The sequence below is a fragment of the Lepidochelys olivacea genome (assembly GCF_965140295.1).
Source record: "Lepidochelys olivacea isolate rLepOli2 genome assembly, chromosome: 2".
Taxonomy (NCBI): Eukaryota; Metazoa; Chordata; order Testudines; family Cheloniidae; genus Lepidochelys; species Lepidochelys olivacea.
Genome location: NC_140412.1, coordinates 230073463 through 230093164, shown reverse-complemented (window position 1 = coordinate 230093164; position 19702 = coordinate 230073463). Strand labels below are relative to the sequence as shown.

The following is a 19702-nucleotide window of genomic DNA, read 5'->3' as shown; positions in this document are numbered from 1 at the left end:
TACCACAGACTCAAGAGTCCTTTCCAGTGCTGTCTATACCCAGAGTTTTCAAGGCAGCCAGAGTGTTGCTTAACCTGTTGGTGCTGGCTTCCTCTAGTATTCAGGAATCTCTTCTGGTACTGGGATTGGAAGCGCATGCTTCTATGGTCCCAGCTCCAGCCCCAGAGCAGTGTTTGCTACTGGTGGCTTCTAAATTTGCTGCTCCTCTCCATAGGATTCTATCTATGGAGAACCCAGTAGTGATCTTGCTGGTAGCCCCATCTCCAGACTCTGAGTCAGACCTCCCATTGCCAACGGGGTCAGTTCCACCGTGGTGTGAGGAAGTGGACTCCTCAGTAGACTCCAAGGTTGGATCATATGCGTTTTGACCCGAGTATGCCCCAGTGGGGTGCCGGCCTCTCTGATACCAGCCACAGCCTCCACACTCTGACCAATGGCCTGTATCTATCTGGGTCCTGCCTCCATGTCAGTGGCCATTTTGGATGCCTTGGGGCTCCCCTCCACATTTTAGAGCCTCTCCTGTTCTTTCCTGCCCTTCTACATTGGCTAGGTGCTGGAAGCATCTGCAGCAAGGTCAGTCTTCCCTCCAGTGGGACCAGTACTGTGCAGGGGAACCACGTGCTTGGGACTCTCCTGTAGAGGATCTGGATGCAGGGACTCTGCAGGACCCTCTAGGGTAGCTCTCCCTATTAATGAGGCTCTCCTGAAACCTGTCAGGTTTTTATGGCAAACCCCATCTTCCCTGCTCTCCACTCCTTTATCAGTGGGAGGAAAATATGTCCCTTTGCAGGGATTTGAGCACTTCTATAACAACCCTCCTCCAGGCTCTCTGGTAGTCTTTGCTGCTGACAGAAAAGAGAAAGGGACACCAGGCCTCTAGACGGAAAGGAAAAGAAGCAAAAAGGCTAAACATTTCTATAGAAAGCTTTATTCCACAGGAGGTTTATATCTTATGAAGCAGCAGTGTTTGCTGGGTCGATACAATTTCACCCTGTGGGGTAATATCCTGAAGTTCGAAGACAAGCTCCCTGATGAGACAAAGCACAAGTCACTGCTATGGTGGAGGAGGGCAAATCAGTTGCCAAAATAGCATTGCAAACAAGCATGGATGCGGCAGACACTCCAGCTTGAATTATGGCTTCCGCCATCATTATGCAGCATTCATCTTGGCTGCAGGTGTCAGGTCTCCCCCTGTGGTGCAACAAACCATTCAAGACCTCCTAGTTGAAGAACCCTTGCTCTCTTCTATTAAAACAGATGAGGCTTCATACCTTGAAAGATTCAAGAGTGACCCTTAAGGGGATTTATACACTGGTGACAAAAAGAAAACCATTCTGCCCACAGCTGTCCCAGTGGTTTCAGCCCTTCTTGCTGCATACCCAGGATCTGCTCAAAAAGAGAAGCAGAAGTTACAAGAGGCATCCTCCCCCCTCTTCTGCTGCAGCTCCCAGTTCCTGCAGGCAAAATGGGTTCTCTGAACAGTCATTTTGATGTTCTGGTCTAGAACGGTCTACCAGAGTGCCATCTATCTCCATCCCAGTTTTTGCCAACTGCCTATCCCACTTCCTAATTGCTTGGACCCACATCACCACGGATCTGTCGGTTTTAAGCACAGTGGAACTGGGTCATTCCCTTCAATTTACGTAGCATGTGTTATCCGTTCCTTAGATCCCAGGGACTGGTATGCTGCTCTCAACTTAAAGGACACTTATTTTCATGTGGCAATTCATCAGAATCACAGAAAGTTTCTCAGATTCTCGGTCAATGGATCCCAATACCAGTTTGCAGTACTACCTTTCAGCCTGTCAGCACCTTCTCTCCTATTTGCAAAATGCATGGCTGCGGTAGCAGCATTCTTGTAAAGGTTGGAAGTCCACGTGTTCCCCCCACTTGGACAGCTGGCTGGTCCAGGTCTCAAATGCTATCCAGTGTAACAACTATTCATTTTTGATGCACTGGGGCTCCTAATCAATACAGAGACATCTTTGAATAGGCATCAGCATAAAATAGAATTCATTGATGCAGCCCTGGACTCAACAAAGGCCAAACAATGCAGGTCATTCCTCTAAATCTAATAGCAAACGCTTTCACTATGGTTCAGAATTGCCTCAGACTTCTAGGACACATGGTGTCATGCACCTACATGGTGCAGCATGCCAGGCTACACCTCAGAACTCCAGGGTTGGTTGTAATTACTGCCCAATCATCCTGTGGGCATAGTGATTCAAGTAACTGCTCTGGTCTTGTCCTCCCTGAACTGGTGAGTAGAACTGCAAATCTTTGCAAGGGAGTTCTTTTCCCCCTCAGCAACTCCAGTCAGATGCACATCTAGGTTGGGGAGCTCACTTAAGTCCCCTTCAGACTCAGACCTTTTGTCTCCATATTGTAGCTCTTACGGCTAGCTTAGCCTTTTTATTTTACTCAGCAGTAACGAGAAACCTGCAGGCCTGTATCTTGTAAGACGGGGGTGGCCAACCTGTGGCTCCGGAGCCACATGCAGCTCTTCAGAAGTCCAATATGTGGCTCCTTGTATAGGCACCGACTCTGGGGCTGGAGCTACAGGTTCCAACTTTCCAGTGTGCCAGGGGGTGCTCACTGCTCCACCCCTTCCTACCCCCTCTCCTGAGCCTGCAGTGCCCTCACTCCTTCCCCCCGGCCCCCGAGCCTTCTGCACTCCATGAAACACCTGATCAGGAGGTGTGGAGAGGGAGGGGGAAGCGCTGATCAGCGGGTCTGCCGGTGGATAGGAGGTGCTGGGAACGGGATGGGAGAGCTGATGGTGGGGCTGCTGATTTATTACTGTGGCTCTTTGGCAATGTACATTGGTAAATTCTGGTTCCTTCTCAGGCTCCTTCTCAGGCTCAGGTTGGCCACCCCTGCTGTAAGACATTAGCTGAAGCAAGTTTGCATAAGTATAGTAGGCCTATGATTCTTGGCATAGATAAAATGGCCCAACAGTTACCCCAAATTTGGGGGAATTGGGAATAGCTTGCTCAGTAAAGGGAGTTGAACATAATGGTACCAGCCAACCATAGGAACACTTAACTGATATTTTAGGATAGAATCGTTGGCAGATGTCTAACCACAAACTTGCTTGAGCAATAGGTGAGATGTGATATTTTAATAACATTTAATTCATTGTTAACCTATAGGGTAAGTGCTCCCCAGTATTATGAGGGTGAGGACGTTCAATTTGGACACTGAAGGCTGGGCAGCGGAATGAATATTCATGATAGTGCCAAGCCCTATAATAGGCTAAGCCACCATGTAGTGGGGGCTAGCTTTCTATTGTTGACCTTTCAGCTCTTCATTGTGATCTACCACCAATCTTTAGGCATTGGGGAACCTGGAGCATTGGAGTCACTTGGAATTCCCGAGACTTGTGTCTCTCACCATAGGTTCCCAAGGGAGGATGTGAGTATATAAGCATATGCAGGGAATGACACCAAAGATATCCCTAATATTGTGTTACTGCTATCTGGTTATGAGGTTTGAAGCTTTCCTGTCTTTACTGATAGTTTTAATAAAAATAGCCAAGGCTTTGCTTTGTCCTCAATGTGAGTGTCTTTACACCCCGCGGTTCCCTACAAGATATTGAACTTGTCAGTTTTAATTCTGTGGAGCCTGATTCTGGGATGAAAACCCTGTTATCCCTAGCTCATTAATTAATATCAGTTGGTAATCTGTATAATTATTAAGCATTAAAAGGATCAGGCTACAATATAAATATCAGGGAGCTTTGGGCTATCCATTTAGCTTGTGTGGTATTCCTTCGACATATCAAGTGGCGGAATTTGTTGGTGCTATCTCTCATCTATTTAGAGACAATGCCAGATTTAGGTGGGTGGTCCTACAATTTGTTGGTGCTCACAGACAACACAGCAGCAGTGTTCTATATGAACAAATAAGGGGGGAGCATTTGACAAGGTGTAGCCACGAGGTAATGCTACTTTGGAATTTCTGCATGACCAGTTCTATCAGCCTGAGAGCTGCTTGCCTTCTGGGAGTTCAAAACGCTCTTGCAGGCCTCCTGAGTAGGTTGTTTGCAGGTCTCTCTGCCTTGATGTGTCCAGGTCTGTTGTGTGTGTTGTTTTTTGTTTTTAGCAGTGTGATAACATCCCAAGTGGACCTGTTTGAAATAAGAGCAAACAAAAAAGTCATCTTTTTGTTCCTGAGCGGGTCACAGCCCAGATTGACTGATAGATGCTTTCTTCCTACCCTGGTCCAAAGGCCTGCTGTATGCCTTCCCTCTACTTCCACTCCAGCTGAGTCTTGTCCAAAGTCAAGCAAGATTCTGCTCACCTTATTCTAATAACCCCAGTGTGGCCCCTTCAGCATTAGGTTTTGACTCCACTAGCCCTATCTGTCAGACCTCCAATGCCAGTCTTGAGGGATATGGATGTGATCTCACCGACTATCGCAGCTTGCTTCATCACAAGCTTCAGCCTTCCAGCTGACAGTGTGGATGTTTCATGGCTGACAACTTCGGAAGGAGTTTGCTCTAAGGGGGTACAGGAAGTTCTGCTAAATAGTAGGAAGCCTTCAGCTAAGTCTATGTACCTTGTTAAATGGGGGAGATTCTCCGTTTCGGTCAGTACAAAGAGGCATGCCCCCAGCTCAAGCTCTGATTTGCCTTATCTTGGACTTTCTTTTGTTTGTGAAACAAAGTTTAGCTGATGTTCCATACGAGTCCATCTGGCAGTTATTTTTGCTTTCCAACTTCCTGTGGATAATCAGTTTTTCAAACCCTGTGTCCATCAGATGTCCAAAAGGTTTGCTCAGATTACAGCAGGTTCACAGCTTGGTTCCACATTGGAGTTTAAATTTTAGTTCTAGCAAAGTTGATGTGTCTCCTGCCCTCCGTCTCCCCCTTGGAGATACTAATGATTTGTTCTCTGTTGCACCTGTGTGTGAAGGTGGTTTTCTTGGTTGCTGTAACCTTGCTCAGGAGAGTTGGGGAACTGCAAGATTTAGTATCAGAGACTCCCTATACAATTTTCTTTAGGGACAGGGTTTTCTTTCACTCTCACCCAAAATCCTGTCTAAAGTGGTTTCTGATTCTCATATTAATCAAGTAATATATTTACTGACTTTCTTTCAAAAACCTCATGTTAGCAGAGCTTTGGTTCATTACCTGGATTGGACTAGGTCTTTCAGGTCTTCGTCTCGGCTCCTTATTGTGGTTTCAGACGGAGTAGAGGGCCACCCAGAGGATCTCTTCCTGGATTTTCAGCTGTGTTTGTTTATGCAGCTGACTTGGCTGATATTGCCCCTTCAAAGAAAGTTGCCAGGTCACAGCTAACTTCCGCTGCCTTTCTGGCTCGTCTACCTGTACTGAATGGTTGCTAGACAGCAACCTGGTCATTAGTCCATACGTTTGCCTCTCACTATGCTTTCTCTTATCAATCTAGAGACAGTGCCAGATTTGGGCGGGTGGTCCTACAATCCCTGTTCAAGTAGATTCCGAACCTACTTCCAGTTCACACTGCTTGTGTCATAGAATCATAGAATATCAGGGTTGGAAGGGACCTCAGGAGGTCATCTAGTCCAACCCCCTGGTCAAAGCAGGACCAATCCCCCATAGTTGCCCCAGATCCCTAAATGGCCCCCTCAAGGATTGAACTCTCAACCCTGGGATTAGCAGGCCAATGCTCAAACCACTGAGCTATCCCTCCTCCCTCCTGTCACCTGCTGTGGAATGGACATGTGCAATCACTCTAAGAAAAGACAGTTACAGAAAGTTTGATAAACTCTTGGTTTTGAACATGTGCAACACATACCCATTCCGCAACCCCTCTTCCTTCCCTTCCATATTGGAGCCTTTCCAATATAAAGGAACTGAGGGTGGCTGGGAGCAGTGTGGCCCTGTGTACCTGCATGCAGTGGTGTGAGGCATCAGAGTTGCTCATGCTGGCCCGATGGGTATGGCTGAGGGAAAAATCTCCAACTATGCACAAGGTGCATGCGCACCTTTTGTGGAATGGATGTATGGAACACATCTCCAAGAACAACAGTTACAGAAAGGTAGGTAACTGGTATTTTAAAAAAAAAAAAAAAAAAAAAAATTAACATGCTTTAGGGAATTTTGGAAAATAGATTCTTTGGAAGCATTGGGTGGTTACATCAGTGATACCTTTTCAGTGATAACTAGTTTGTAGAATAGAATTGATGTCATACAGCTCCAGTGGCTGTAAGAAGCTTAGTATCCTGTGTGGCAATACTGTTTCTGTGTCCATATAACTAGCCCTGTATCACCTTTAGCATAATTTGTGGTGTTAAATTGGACTGATTTATCTAGGAGAGTGAAATAATCTCTCATCCTGTCAAAACGGTCAGTACTTTCAGACCAAGATTTAATTGCATCAGCGGTGCAGGGGGTTGCATTCTGTCTGCATTACTCTTGATTTGTGGCTAAATTGGGAAGCAGAAGTACTAGAAAACAATGGTTTCAATCTTTAAGCATTAATACCGCTGATTACCAAAAGCAATGTACTTGCCAACCTATCATAACTTACTACATGTAAATCTGTGATGGCAAGAGATATTAACTATGATAATGCCTCTGGTGCAATATTCTGAGGCTTAAAACACCTGTAGTATAAAATATCTAAAAATTTAAGTAATCTGTTATGTGGAAAATTGTCATATGCTTTCAAAGTATAGACAGGCAAATACCTGTTGTACTTAAACACACGCATAATTCCCATTGATGTCAACAGCTGGGGTAAGGGGTGTGTGTGTGTGCATGCACGCGTATGCACGCTACTCCTGAGGGCACTCTGTGCCAAAACATTTAAAAATTCTGCACACATTTTAAAATTCTTCAAATTTGTCAATAAATGTGGAGACTCCACCATGGCATTGGGGAGCATGGCTGCAGAGAGGTGGGAGAAGACTTTGCAGCTCTTCCTCTCTTCCCATCCCCCCCCCCCCCCCCCCGGGACAGACTCAGTGGTGTGGCTGAACCCAGCCTTGACAGAGCACAAGGACCGGGCCTGCCCCTTGGTGCCAGCTGCACCAGGTGTGGGCAGACAGGCTCAACAAGGCAGGATCCAAGAGTGGAGGGGTTTAGTGTGGGGGGATCCAGGTGTGAGTTGAGATGGGTCTGTCTGGGGCAATCTGAGTGCGGGAAGCTCGGGGGGGATCCGGGTGCAGGGGGAGATCTGGATGCACAGGGGCTTGTGTGTGGGGGGGTGTTCTGGGTGCAACAGTAATGGGACTCTGAAGGGGGGTCCAGATGGTTGGGGCTCAGGGGGTGGGGTTCTGGGTGTGGTGGGGCACAGAGCTTGGCAGGAAGGTCTGGTTGTGGGGGGCTTAGTGGGGTGGGGATCCAGGTGCAGCTGGTTGGGGCTCAGTGGGGTGGGGATCTGGGTCCGGGTGGCTCATTAGGGTGGTCCAGGTGAAGGGGGAATGGGGCTCATGGGGAAGAGGTTCTGAGTCTGGGATGAGGGTGAGGCTCATTGGGAGGGTCTAGATGGGGCGGGGTCTGCAAGTACGGGGGTTGGGCAGATGGGGGATCCCTCCCCCTGAAGCTGAGGAGTGATGGGCGCAGGAAGTGGGAAGAGGGGGTGGAGGGAGAAGTTTGCAGAGCTTCCTTCAGCTGGGGGAGAAATCTGGGGATGGGTCTGACCCAACCCCGGATGCCATGCAGGGGAAGAGGAAATCCCGTCCTCCCCAGCCCAGCCAGAACTAGCAGCTGAGCCCAGCACAAGGATAGGTGTTAAATGATCTGGAGGATGGTGTGGATTGCACTCTCAGCAAATTTGCGGATGATACTAAACTGGGAGGAGTGGTAGATACGCCGGAGGGCAGGGATAGGATACAGAGGGACCAAGACAAATTGGAGAATTGGGCCAAAAGAAATCTGATGAGGTTCAATAAGGATAAGTGCAGGGTCCTGCACTTAAGATGGAAGAACCCAATGCACAGCTACAGACTAGGGACCGAATGGCTAGGCAGCAGTTCTGCGGAAAAGGACCTAGGGGTGACAGTGGACGAGAAGCTGGATGAGAGTCAGCAGTGTGCCCTTGTTGCCAAGAAGGCCAATGGCATTTTGGGATGTATAAGTAGGGGCATAGCAAGCAGATCGAGGGACGTGATCGTCCCCCTCTATTCGACATTGGTGAGGCCTCATCTGGAGTACTGTGTCCAGTTTTGGGCCCCACACTACAAGAAGGATGTGGATAAATTGGAGAGAGTCCAGCGAAGGGCAACAAAAATGATTAGGGGTCTGGAACACGTGACTTATGAGGAGAGGCTGAGGGAACTGGGATTGTTTAGTCTGCGGAAGAGAAGAATGAGGAGGGATTTGATAGCTGCTTTCAACTACCTGAGAGGTGGTTCCAGAGAGGATGGTTCTAGACTATTCTCAGTGGTAGAAGAGGACAGGACAAGGAGTAATGGTCTCAAGTTGCAGTGGGGGAGGTTTAGATTGGATATTAGGAAAAACTTTTTCACTAGGAGGGTGGTGAAACACTGGAATGCGTTACCTAGGGAGGTGGTGGAATCTCCTTCCTTAGAAGTTTTTAAGGTCAGGCTTGACAAAGCCCTGGCTGGGATGATTTAATTGGGGATTGGTCCTGCTTTTGAGCAGGGGGTTGGACTAGATGACCTCCTGAGGTCCCTTCCAACCCTGATATTCTATGATTCTATAGGAGCCACCAGCCAGGTCTTCCCCAGTCCTTTCCCCTGCCCCACAGTGATTTACCTCTCTGCTGGCTGCCCTGGGCACCCAAAACATACTGCTGGGAAGGGTCGTATGACCGCTCTTGTGGCTTCCCTTTCTGCCAGGGAAGCAAAGTCATTTTTTTGCAGGGAAGCAAGGAAATCTGTGGGGGACATAAATTGTGCACATGCACAGTGGCGCAGAATTCCCCCAGCAGTTGTGTGCACACAGCTATTGTAGAACATATGACAACGTGAGATTTTTTAAAAAATATTCAGTTTTGTCTTAATTTCTTTTATTCAGTTTGCTAAATGTGTCCTCCCATGAACATAGCCATGAGCAGTGAGTAATATTTATGCAGAGCAATTAGGATATTTGTTAGAGATTCCATTGTTGTGAACACTGTAACTGTGTTTAAAGTCTAGTAAATGACCTACTGTAATGTTCTACTGTGTAAATATTGTGGGCTCGATTTTAAGGCAGGGGCGTATTGCCTCATTCCATCAAATTCACGAGGCCATGATTTTCTTTTAAGCTCATAATTACTTAAACCTTCCCTCTACTTTTCCTGCTGTTGTCAAAGTTAACATTATGCACCAAGGTGAATAGTGTGGGTACAGTTGCAAGCTTCAGTGCAAATGATTTGTCATTTTTTCTCCAGCTCTAATGTAAACTTTAACTGCATGCTTAAGTTTCTCTTTGTGGGAAAAGAGATTTAAATCTGTACATCTTTTTAACCTTTTATCTGCAAAGGCTTATTCATATCGTGCTGCTGGGTTGGTTTTTCATATTTCTAGATAACCATGCATTGATCTGTTGCTAATCTGATGTAACCTTTTTTGTATGTATTGATCATAGCGCTTTACTCATGGGAGGTGAATCAGAAACTGTCTTGGCTGAACAGTTCATCATTTAAGGCTGAACTTAAATTGTTGTGATTTTAGTTGAATGTTAAATGGACGCCTACTCAGATATTAGATTATTTAAACAGCAGGCTGAAATGGACCATCACTCAGAATGGATTTTTGTTTCAGTTTTACTAGAGAAGACTTTAAATAAAACTGTCATTTAGGTCTGGATGGCTGAACTATCTATTTTTCTGATGTATATTAATGTAACCATCCAAAAGTTTAGGTTATGTCTGAGAGCCTTGTCTGTGTGCTTGGTGCTGTGCAAACCGAATGGAAGGCATGGTTCCTTACTGTTCTGTAAGCAGAATGATAAGTATTTTGTCATGGTGTTTTTGCCCCCACCTTAATAATGGTGTTTCAGTATTTTAAAATGCTAATGGCATTTTTTAAGAGGACAGAGTGCTGCCAGCAATGGCTTTGAAAATGGACATCAGATAGAGCCCTACTGGCCATCAGCATTTCTTATGGGGTAGAAATTATTTCATTTGTGTTGTGGTGGCACCTAGGATCCCCCAGTCCTGGACTAGGACCATTTTGTGCTAGGTGCAGACAAACAGAACAAAAAGATGGTTCCTTCCCTAAGGGTTTACAATCCAAGTAAGCTGTTGCTCTGAGAATCTTTAATTTTGCAATGCACTTTTTTCCTTACAGCTGTGCCACCAAACATTGCAGATCTGAAGAATTTAGAAGTGCTTAACTTTTTCAACAACCAGATTGAGGAGCTGCCTACGCAGATTAGCAGCCTTCAGAAGCTCAAACACCTGAACCTTGGGTGCGTAGCAGTAAAGCAAAAATGACCACCAAAAAAAAAATGCAAAAACTGTTAGTGGTTAACAGTAATTGAATCTTGCACTTAAAGCTTTCATGTTTTGTAAATAAGATCAATTTTTATGGCACTTGGGATAGCTCTGAAATTACGGTTTCATTGTAGTTGAACCAAAAATTAAGTGTCTTAGAAAAACACCAGTTGTGTGTGTATTTAATTTGAAACAGTTTGAGGAAGAGACACTTGTGTATGATCTTTCACATTACATTGATGTCTAGTTTGTCAGTAGCAATCCATAATGATCCACTTATTAAATTCAGTTTTAAATCTGTTACATACTATTTCATGCATGTGCAAAATTGTTCCCTTACCTGCTATCTTTATTAAATCTGAGAGTTCTGTGGTCACTATATGATAAAAGATCTAGGATCTGCTTCATGCTTTAGCATAGATTAATTGTCTTCTGAAAGATTGTTTGAGTTTTATTTAGGATTTCCATCTGGGTAGTTAGAAACTGGGATTTGTATCCATTGAGTAATGAAGGAATTGCGGTTCCGGTTAAGAGTGGCTTAATACAACAAGGATTTCTGTTGAAAGCCTAAAAGGATAAGCGTTCATAGAATGGAAGCATCCTTTAGAGGTCACCCCCTTTAACAGTTCTCAAACATATTTCTATCTAATACAGTTGGTGGTTCCTTTCTGCTTAACCACCATTACAACTACTTTTTTTTAATGGAGTTTCTGCAAGAAATATGATGATAAAACTAAACCTACAGTAGGGAGATGGACCTTTTTATGAAACCGTATTGTAGTTGTATTTGGTATGTTTCCTATTTTGTGGGTGCAATTTTATATTTACAGCTTTCTCCCTGTATGAATGAATTTTTATATTACAAACTCAGACCTATAAACAACTTAAGTCAGAGGGAAAGGATATGTACGCGCTGTTACTTAAATCCAAATAGACTTTAGCTAACAGGCTGCATATTCTCTAATGAGTTGGATAACTCCGTAAGAGATTGATAATTGAACTCCGTTGTTGGCTGCAGTGATATAAATATTTTTTTGGTATTGTCTCCTCGATAAAGAACTTTTGGTTCTTATTTGGTCTCTGGTTGTCTAGCACAGTGGAATATGCTTTGATTCTTGGCAGCCTCCATTGGCTTGGATTTAACAATGAGACTGGATAATTAACACATTTGCCTGGGAAAGTAACACTCCAACATTCTATGTGCGCGCGCACATATTTTGACGAGGGATACACCTCAAGGTGTAGTGCTGCATCATTACTGGGGGAAATAGTTGAATGCTTTCTACATATGATGAAACCAGTAACAAGTTGATTGTGCTTAGTTGTAACCAATATACTACTTCCCTGAATTTCTTCCATTAGTGTTGTTTTTAGGGGTAGGAGTGAACGAGTGTTGTGAATTGGCATTCTTGCTGAGGAATATCCTTAGTCTTGCAAATGGTAAACCAAAGGCTGCCTTCTATGTTAACTTCGTAGTGTAACATTCTACTTCTAATATACAACTTAAGGGAGTCCAATGCCATGGCATCTGGGTGCCTCACATATTTTAAGTATTACAACATAACTAATGTCCCCCTTAAAACTGGTAAATTCCTTCAAGGTCCATTTCCCATTAAAGCTACTGGAAAGGTTTTGATCTCAGGAGTTGGATCAGTCCATTAGTGGCTGCTGCTGAGAGAGATTTTAAAAAAATAAACCACATCAAAAGAAGACCCCACCTTGGGAATGTGATTTATTCCTGTATAGCTAAACTTTTTTGTAGCAGCCCACAGGGCAGCTGAACAATTCATACTCTACACTTCTCCAGCAAATACTCAGATCACTTTGGGTAAAGTACTCCAGCTTCCAAGGTCAACTTTCATTCTTCTGAGGTCTTCTGTATATTTTCCCACCTGCTTTTCTTCGCCAAGTGGTTTAAAAAAAATCTGAATACAACATCCTAGTGCTCCTTGTGTTGCTATTTTCTCTTTTTCTTAGGGATGGGTTTTTGTGATCTTCAGAGCCTGGCCACATCAGGTCAACTGTCACTCATGGGCCACACCCACAGTCAAAAATATTCATTCACACAGAGGAATAAAATTGGCAAATTAACTTTGTATATCCACTGCCGCTGCTTGCTGTTTGTTTACAAATATTTGGCTGCACAAGGCTATATTCATTGCATGAAAAATATCAGCCACTGGCCACTTTTCAACATCTATGTGGAATGGCAGTGGAGGCAGAGAGCATACATACGAATGGCCTTACTGGGTCAGACCAAAGGTCTATCTAGCCCAGTATCCTGTCTTCCGACAGTTGCCAGTGCCAGATGCCCCAGAGGGAATGAACAGAACCAGGTAATCATCAAGTGATCCATCCCCTGTTGCTTATTCCCAGCTTCTGGCAAACAGAGGGTATGGACACCATTCCTGCCTATCCTGGCTAATAGCCATTGATGGATCTATCCTCCATGAATTTATCTAGTTCTTTTTTTAACCCGGTTATGATCTTGGCCTCCTCTGGCAAGGAGTTGCACACGTTGACTGCATTTTGTGAAGAAATACTTTCATTTGTTATAAACCTGCTGCCTATTAATTTCATTTGGTGACCCCTAGTTTTTGTGTTATGAGAAGTAGTAAACACTTCCTTATCTACTTTCTCTACACCAGTCATGATTTTATAGACCTCAATCATATCTCCCCTTAGCCGTCTCTTTTCCAAGCTGAAAAGTCCCAGTATTATTCATCTCTCCTCCTGTGGAAGCCGTTCCATATCCCTAATCATTTTTGTTGCTCTTTTCTGAACCTTTTCCAATTCCAATATATCTTTTTTTTTTTGAGATGGGGTGACCACATCTGCACACAGTATTCAAGATGTGGGTGTCAGAGGAAGTCTTGATCAGGAAGAAACTATTTTTTGGGGAGGAAAGGGGGCAAGAGGGGTAAGAATGAGTAACTGCTGGGCTAGAGTGGTAAGTTTACCTCTCCTCCCCCTATACAACTTGGAACAATAGGGCCCAGGCATGCAGCTGGCATCCAGCCTGGTACCTGGATTTGTGCTGGATAAAAGCGTGTCTAAGAAAATAATCACCACCTGAGATCACCAGCTGAAAGCATGTGTTCCAGTGTGCCCCCCTCCTGCAGGACAGAGGGTATCTGGAACCCTCAGGCTTGTGTTGCCAGGGTCTGGAAAGAGGCAGGGAGCAACAGTACTTGTCTGAGGGAGAGGCTGCCATCAGTGGTGCTAGTGAGGTGGGGAGGGCACAGCAGCAGGCACTAGTGGTTGTGAAGGAACTGTAATGCTCCCTCAGCACTGGGCGGGTGTTTTGATGTGCTAGTGATTTCTATAACTTTTTAGATCAAGAACAGAAATAGCAGTGTTCATGGTGCAACAGAGGCTCCATTACCCAAACAATCCAGGAGCATTAAACCTGTATTACAGCAACCTCCCACAGCTACAGCGAAGGATACTCCTTCCCTGCTCCTAACCAGTAGAATTACAGTAACATCTAGAGGGCCTTCTCTTAGCTCAGTGACCCACTGTACTATGTGGTGTCACTACTTATAGTTAACACTACGATTTAATCATGGGTATTTTTAGTAAAAGTCATGGACAGGTCATGGGCAAGAAACAAAAAATAACGGCTCGTGACCTGTCCATGACTTATACCATAAATACCCCTGATGGAATCTTAGGGTGGATGGCGGTCCCCGGGGCCGGCCGCTGCTCGGGCGGTCCCCGGGGCCGGCCGCTGCTCGGGCGGTCCCCGGGGCCGGCCGCTGCTCGGGCGGTCCCCGGGGCCGGCCGCTGCTCGGGCGGTCCCCGGGGCCGGCCGCTGCTCGGGCGGTCCCCGGGGCCGGCCGCTGCTCGGGCGGTCCCCGGGGCCGGCCGCTGCTCGGGCGGTCCCCGGGGCCGGCCGCTGCTCGGGCGGTCCCCGGGGCCGGCCGCTGCTCGGGCGGTCCCCGGGGCCGGCCGCTGCTCGGGCGGTCCCCGGGGCCGGCCGCTGCTCGGGCGGTCCCCGGGGCCGGCCGCTGCTCGGGCGGTCCCCGGGGCCGGCCGCTGCTCGGGCGGTCCCCGGGGCCGGCCGCTGCTCGGGCGGTCCCCGGGGCCGGCCGCTGCTCGGGCGGTCCCCGGGGCCGGCCGCTGCTCGGGCGGTCCCCGGGGCCGGCCGCTGCTCGGGCGGTCCCCGGGGCCGGCCGCTGCTCGGGCGGTCCCCGGGGCCGGCCGCTGCTCGGGCGGTCCCCGGGGCCGGCCGCTGCTCGGGCGGTCCCCGGGGCCGGCCGCTGCTCGGGCGGTCCCCGGGGCCGGCCGCTGCTCGGGCGGTGGAAGTCACAGAATCCATGACTTCTGCAATCTCCGTGACAGACATGGAGCCCTACTTATAGTACACCACTGTCTCTGTTGCAAAAAACTTAGTTGATGTAAACAAGACAAAGGGTGGGAGAGGATGTATTCTCATTTCATAGATGGGGAGGTGAGGCATAGTAAGATCAAGGCCTTGATTCTGGAGAGAGTTCTACTGGAGCGTAACTTTAAGCACTTACGTAGTGCCAGTGGGTCAGTCTGTTCTTGTATTTAAAATTAAGCATGTAAATCTTTGTAGAATTGAGACTTAAGTGATTTGCCCATGGTCACACAGGAATTCTGGTGCTACAGCAGCACTCACAGACATAAAGTGAGTGAACTATAATACTGAAATAAAGAGAACTGTAAACTACATTTTAAGAAACTCTTGCTGCTGCTACAAGCTAATCATGTGTCCTGGATTCATAGCTGCCTGTGTCCTTGAATAGCATTCCACATGGGGCCTACTCTAAGTTACACAAACATGATGTATTCTCCTCTCCCCCCCCCCCACTGCTTTATTCAAGGGAATAAAACAGAACTCTGATCAATTCATACATGCATCAGAACAAATATGTAAATAACTTGGGCATAGAGCTGCTTCTTTATCCATGTGCACATTAATAAAGCTGTGCAACTGGATGCCAACAAAAGAGAAGACTTTTCAAAGAGAGGGAAATACAAACAGCTCTGGTATGTTGACTGGTGTACCTGGTAGGTTGAATGCTATGTGTTTCCAAGTACCAACTCCCAGGCTGATACACCTACTCTTGTTCTCTGTGGCCCTTGATCATGAACTGAAATAATCTCCAGGAAAAAAAAAAAAATATGTGCTCCAACAATTGCTGGCAGCTTTTAAGCTAGCTATAAAATGAGATGACGATGCTTACCTACCTAACAGGAGCGCTCTGAGAAAAAAAAATCCATTGATGTTTGAAGAATTTGATTGCTGGTGATGTGGGGGGGAGAGGGTCTTGAAGCAAGTCTAGCTGTGACTTCTTCCAGGGATCTTGACAGGATTACTCAGTCTTAGTATATCGTGTGTCATTGTACACTTTACAGGTGTATTGGGTGTCACTTATGTGGAGGGGGACTCACTTTGCATGCACTGCACAGCAGCTTTTGATGGGTCTGCTGCTCATCAGAAGATTTCACCACATTATTCAATGGAATATCTAAAATTTCAGTCCTAATTCTTAAAGTCTCCTACAAATAACTGTAGCTTGAGCTACATCGTTTAATACAGGGTTTTTTTTGTATAATTGAGTCAGGTCTCCAGACATGCCTTTTTACAAAAACTCACTCTGACCCTGAGGATTTGAGTAGCCCCAATTTGATACCATGTGATCCAATCTCCACTCTATTCCAGGTTGCTTTGTTTCATTTTAGATGTGAGAGCAGCTTTAGCTCCTTCTGTAATGAACTCCATGAATACTCTCAAACCCTAACCTCATACTTTGGAGTTTTCTCCTTGATCTGTTGCATTAAACAGTCCCCCCACTCCCCCGTTTTTTTTAATTATTATTATTCCAGACCCTCCTTGTCCTGGTTCTTTTGGTTAGCTGTCCAGCACGGATGCTTTTTTATATTTTTTTAAGGCAGGGCAATTAGCACTGTCTATTCTTAAGGTTGTGTGAAACTTCCTATTATAAGACCCTGCTTTCAGTTGTTTAACTTTGCCATACTTCATAACATTTTCAGGGTGGGTGTTGGCCAAAACAGTCTAGTCACTTCTGAGAATAAGTTTAAGGAAAAATACATTTTTGCCAATGTTAAAATCTGGCAGTCCTTTCTTTTGAAAAGCTCTAGTGATCTGATGCTGGAAGTTGAAATTAGGCAGGGAATGGCCTTTGTGTCAAATGTGCTTTTGTCTTTTCCTGTGAAAATCCACCCACATTTGACCAAGTTAAAAATGTTTTGAAAAATCTTACTTTTTACATGTTCCATAGTTACTTTTATAGAGCTTAGCTGCTACCAGGTTCCATGCACATTGGATATGCTGCAGCCCTACAGCTCCTGGATGTGACCAGACTGTGGACAAGCCATCTCTACACATTCTCCAGAACAGAGAGCCCAGAAACCTCCCTCTCCTGTGTTCTGTGACACACTGCTAACGCACAGGCAGCATGGAGGAGAAAGCAGACTGACTCAGATGCAGAGAGGACAAGAGTTGGACCAGGGAGAAGAAGGAAATAGACTGGGATTGAGAGCAGGGGAGAAATATGCTGGTACTGTTAGATCAAAAGCGAGAGGTCTGTGTGGTAGCTCTAAAGGTTCTAACCCAGCTAATGACCTGTGTGAATGTCAATGTGATGCCACATACTGGAATTTTTTTTCCAGTTTGCTTTTTGTGTGTGTTTAATAAAGAACATTTATTAAGGTTGCAAAATCAAGCATAAAAAAAAAATTAGGAAATGCAAGACTTAAGGTTGCCTGTGCAACCTTAATTCAGCACCTTCATGTGTATGCATTAGGATAGTCTTTAATTTTATGATCATACTGTTTTTTTCCACAGGACCTCCCCTCATTCAGTGCACGGGGTAGATCTTCTTTGGGAATGAATCAGGGTCCTCTAGTGAAGGAGGTTGTTGTAGAAGTCGGAAGGTGTATAGTGAATGAGGTAGGGGGTTGCAGGAAGAGAAAGGATAGTCTGATGGTTAAGGAAGTTGAATGCTATTCTGAAAAATTCGATTCTGTCCCTTTCTGTACCATAGAGTTCCTATGTGATGCTTAGCAAGTCACTTCATTAAACTTTTCTCAGCATCTGTTCCTCATTTTTGGGTGTCAAACTTAAGACCCTGGGGTCTGATTACAGCTGAGAGTGCTCAGTATTTCTGATAGTTAAACTCCATGGGAGCTGTGCTTTGAACATATTAAGTGCTATATAATGCTAAGTACTTTGAAAACTTAGATCCTAATTGTCTCAACTTGGGCATCCGAATTAACAGACACCTTTGATCTTATTCTCTGTGCCTCAGCTCCCTTTCCGTAGAATGAGGTAATTATGAAAATAAATTCATTAATGTTTGTGAAGCACTCAGGTATTATAATGATGAGCTTTGTAGGAAAGGAAATGAATAATTCTGTCTTCAGAGCAGTGTTTGAAAAGCGTGCAGTAAATAAAGCCTGGGGCCGCACATTGACCAATGAGGAGAAAACAAAGTATTGACTCGCTGATTATTAACTGGGCACTGTCTATTCTGGGCATTGAATGAGGAACAGGTGGAAAAAGTAGTATGTGATCATGTGGAAAAAGTAGAATGTAATCAAGTGATCATGTAATTAAAGATTATTGCACAGATTACTTTAATTCTGGCATTTCCTGGCTTTTGAGTGGTTGAATTTTCAACCTTGATGATGATGTAATGTATTTTGTGTGTGTGTGTGAGAGAAAATAAGACAGTGACATTAAATACATTGTCATTTTCCACTACTGTACTGAGAGCTGGTTGGAAGATCTTGTTGACTGAAAATTCAGTCTCTCCCCCGCCTCCCCTTATGACTTCCCTGCCATATCACTCATTTTCCCCATTGTATAACAGTTCTGTTTGAAATTCTCATCCATAAGTAACCCTTCTCAACCCACTGTTCATGGTCATTCTTTGCTGCATTGTGTTGAATGTATCCACTCCATCCCACCACCCCCAAAGCATCTCTATTACTGAAGAGTGGTAAAGTCTGTCTGTCTTCCTCCTTCCTCAGTGGCTCTATGGCTATCTTAGATCAATAGGTCCTGGATCTGCTGTGCTCCTTGGATTAACTGTAGGTCTCTGCCTTTAGTTTACTGATCTAGCTGGACTGTACAGCTTAAGGTACGGTGCCTAGACCTGGTAATTAGATAACTCCATGAATATGCAACCCTTGTGACCCGAATAATTATACCTTAATGCAATAAAAAATTAACTGATTGTGAGAAGAAACTAACTTTATTAGGGAAAATGATAGGATGAAATTAAGGGAGGGGTGAAGGTAGGAGATAGCAGTGAAAAGAAAAGTCATGGGAATTTTGGAAATAATGGTCTGTGGGCCTCAATCCTATGATGTGCTGAGCACTCTCAGCTCCCATCCCATTAACCAGTGGGAGTTGAGGGCTTTGGCACTATGCCCTAAAAAGGTTGACCTAGAAATTATTGTGGCCTCCTCTTTTTTGGAAAGCTCTTAATGCCTTCATTCTTTTTATGGTTAACTAGTGAAATGATTATAAATATATGTTCTGTGTATCTTGTTTTTCCACCATCAACAGCATGAACAGGTTAAATACCTTGCCTAGAGGATTTGGATCTTTACCAGCTCTGGAGGTTCTTGACTTGACTTATAACAACTTAAATGAAAATTCCCTGTCTGGAAACTTTTTCTATCTGAGTAAGAAACTTTTTAAAAAATCTATAAATCTTCCTAAAATGGTGCTTTGCTTTCTGCTGGTGAAATTTATTTGATAGAGCCCAAACTCCAATAGAATTTTTTAGATATATGTTTTTCTTCCTTGGGTCCTTTTGAATATTTCTACATAGCTCAGCAATACATAGCATTGATATACAGTCACCTGACACTATTGGGCATGCAAGGACTTGGTTAGTAATGGCATATTTAGCTTTCTTGAGGGTAATATTTTCTTGAGCCACATACTTAACTAAAACTTAATAGAAGCGAACAAGCCTCATGGCACAATAAAGAATGTCACCTTGAGGCATGTTGACAATCTGAAAGAAACCACAACCAAGTTTCCAGAAGTGTGTGTGTGTATAGTTTGTATATATGTTAAAAGCATGTTAAGGTTACAAAGTCAAACACTCGGAAGTTATGAAATCTCAGAATTCCAATTGCTTTTGCAGCTTTAATTGAGCCTTCTTGTGCATATCCATTGTGATAGTATTTAATTATGTTATCACATACTGTCTTTTCTATATGATTCCAGCCTTTTAAGTGAATTCAATATTACTTTTTATTCTCATTCAGTGTGTGGCTCCAGGCCTTAGTTACTGCACACCCCAAACTGCATTGAATAC

The 19702-nt window shown here is 44.9% G+C and overlaps 1 protein-coding gene across 1 annotated transcript in view; it reads left to right on the top strand.

The window, feature by feature from the left end:
- The window catches only part of RSU1 (Ras suppressor protein 1), a 183552-nt gene that overhangs the window by 49116 nt on the left and 114734 nt on the right, over window positions 1-19702 (top strand). Inside the window, exons 4-5 of the mRNA XM_084621244.1 lie at window positions 10228-10348; window positions 18940-19058. Of these exons, the coding sequence (XP_084477370.1) occupies window positions 10228-10348; window positions 18940-19058 (240 nt within the window). The remainder of the gene's footprint in view (window positions 1-10227; window positions 10349-18939; window positions 19059-19702) is intronic.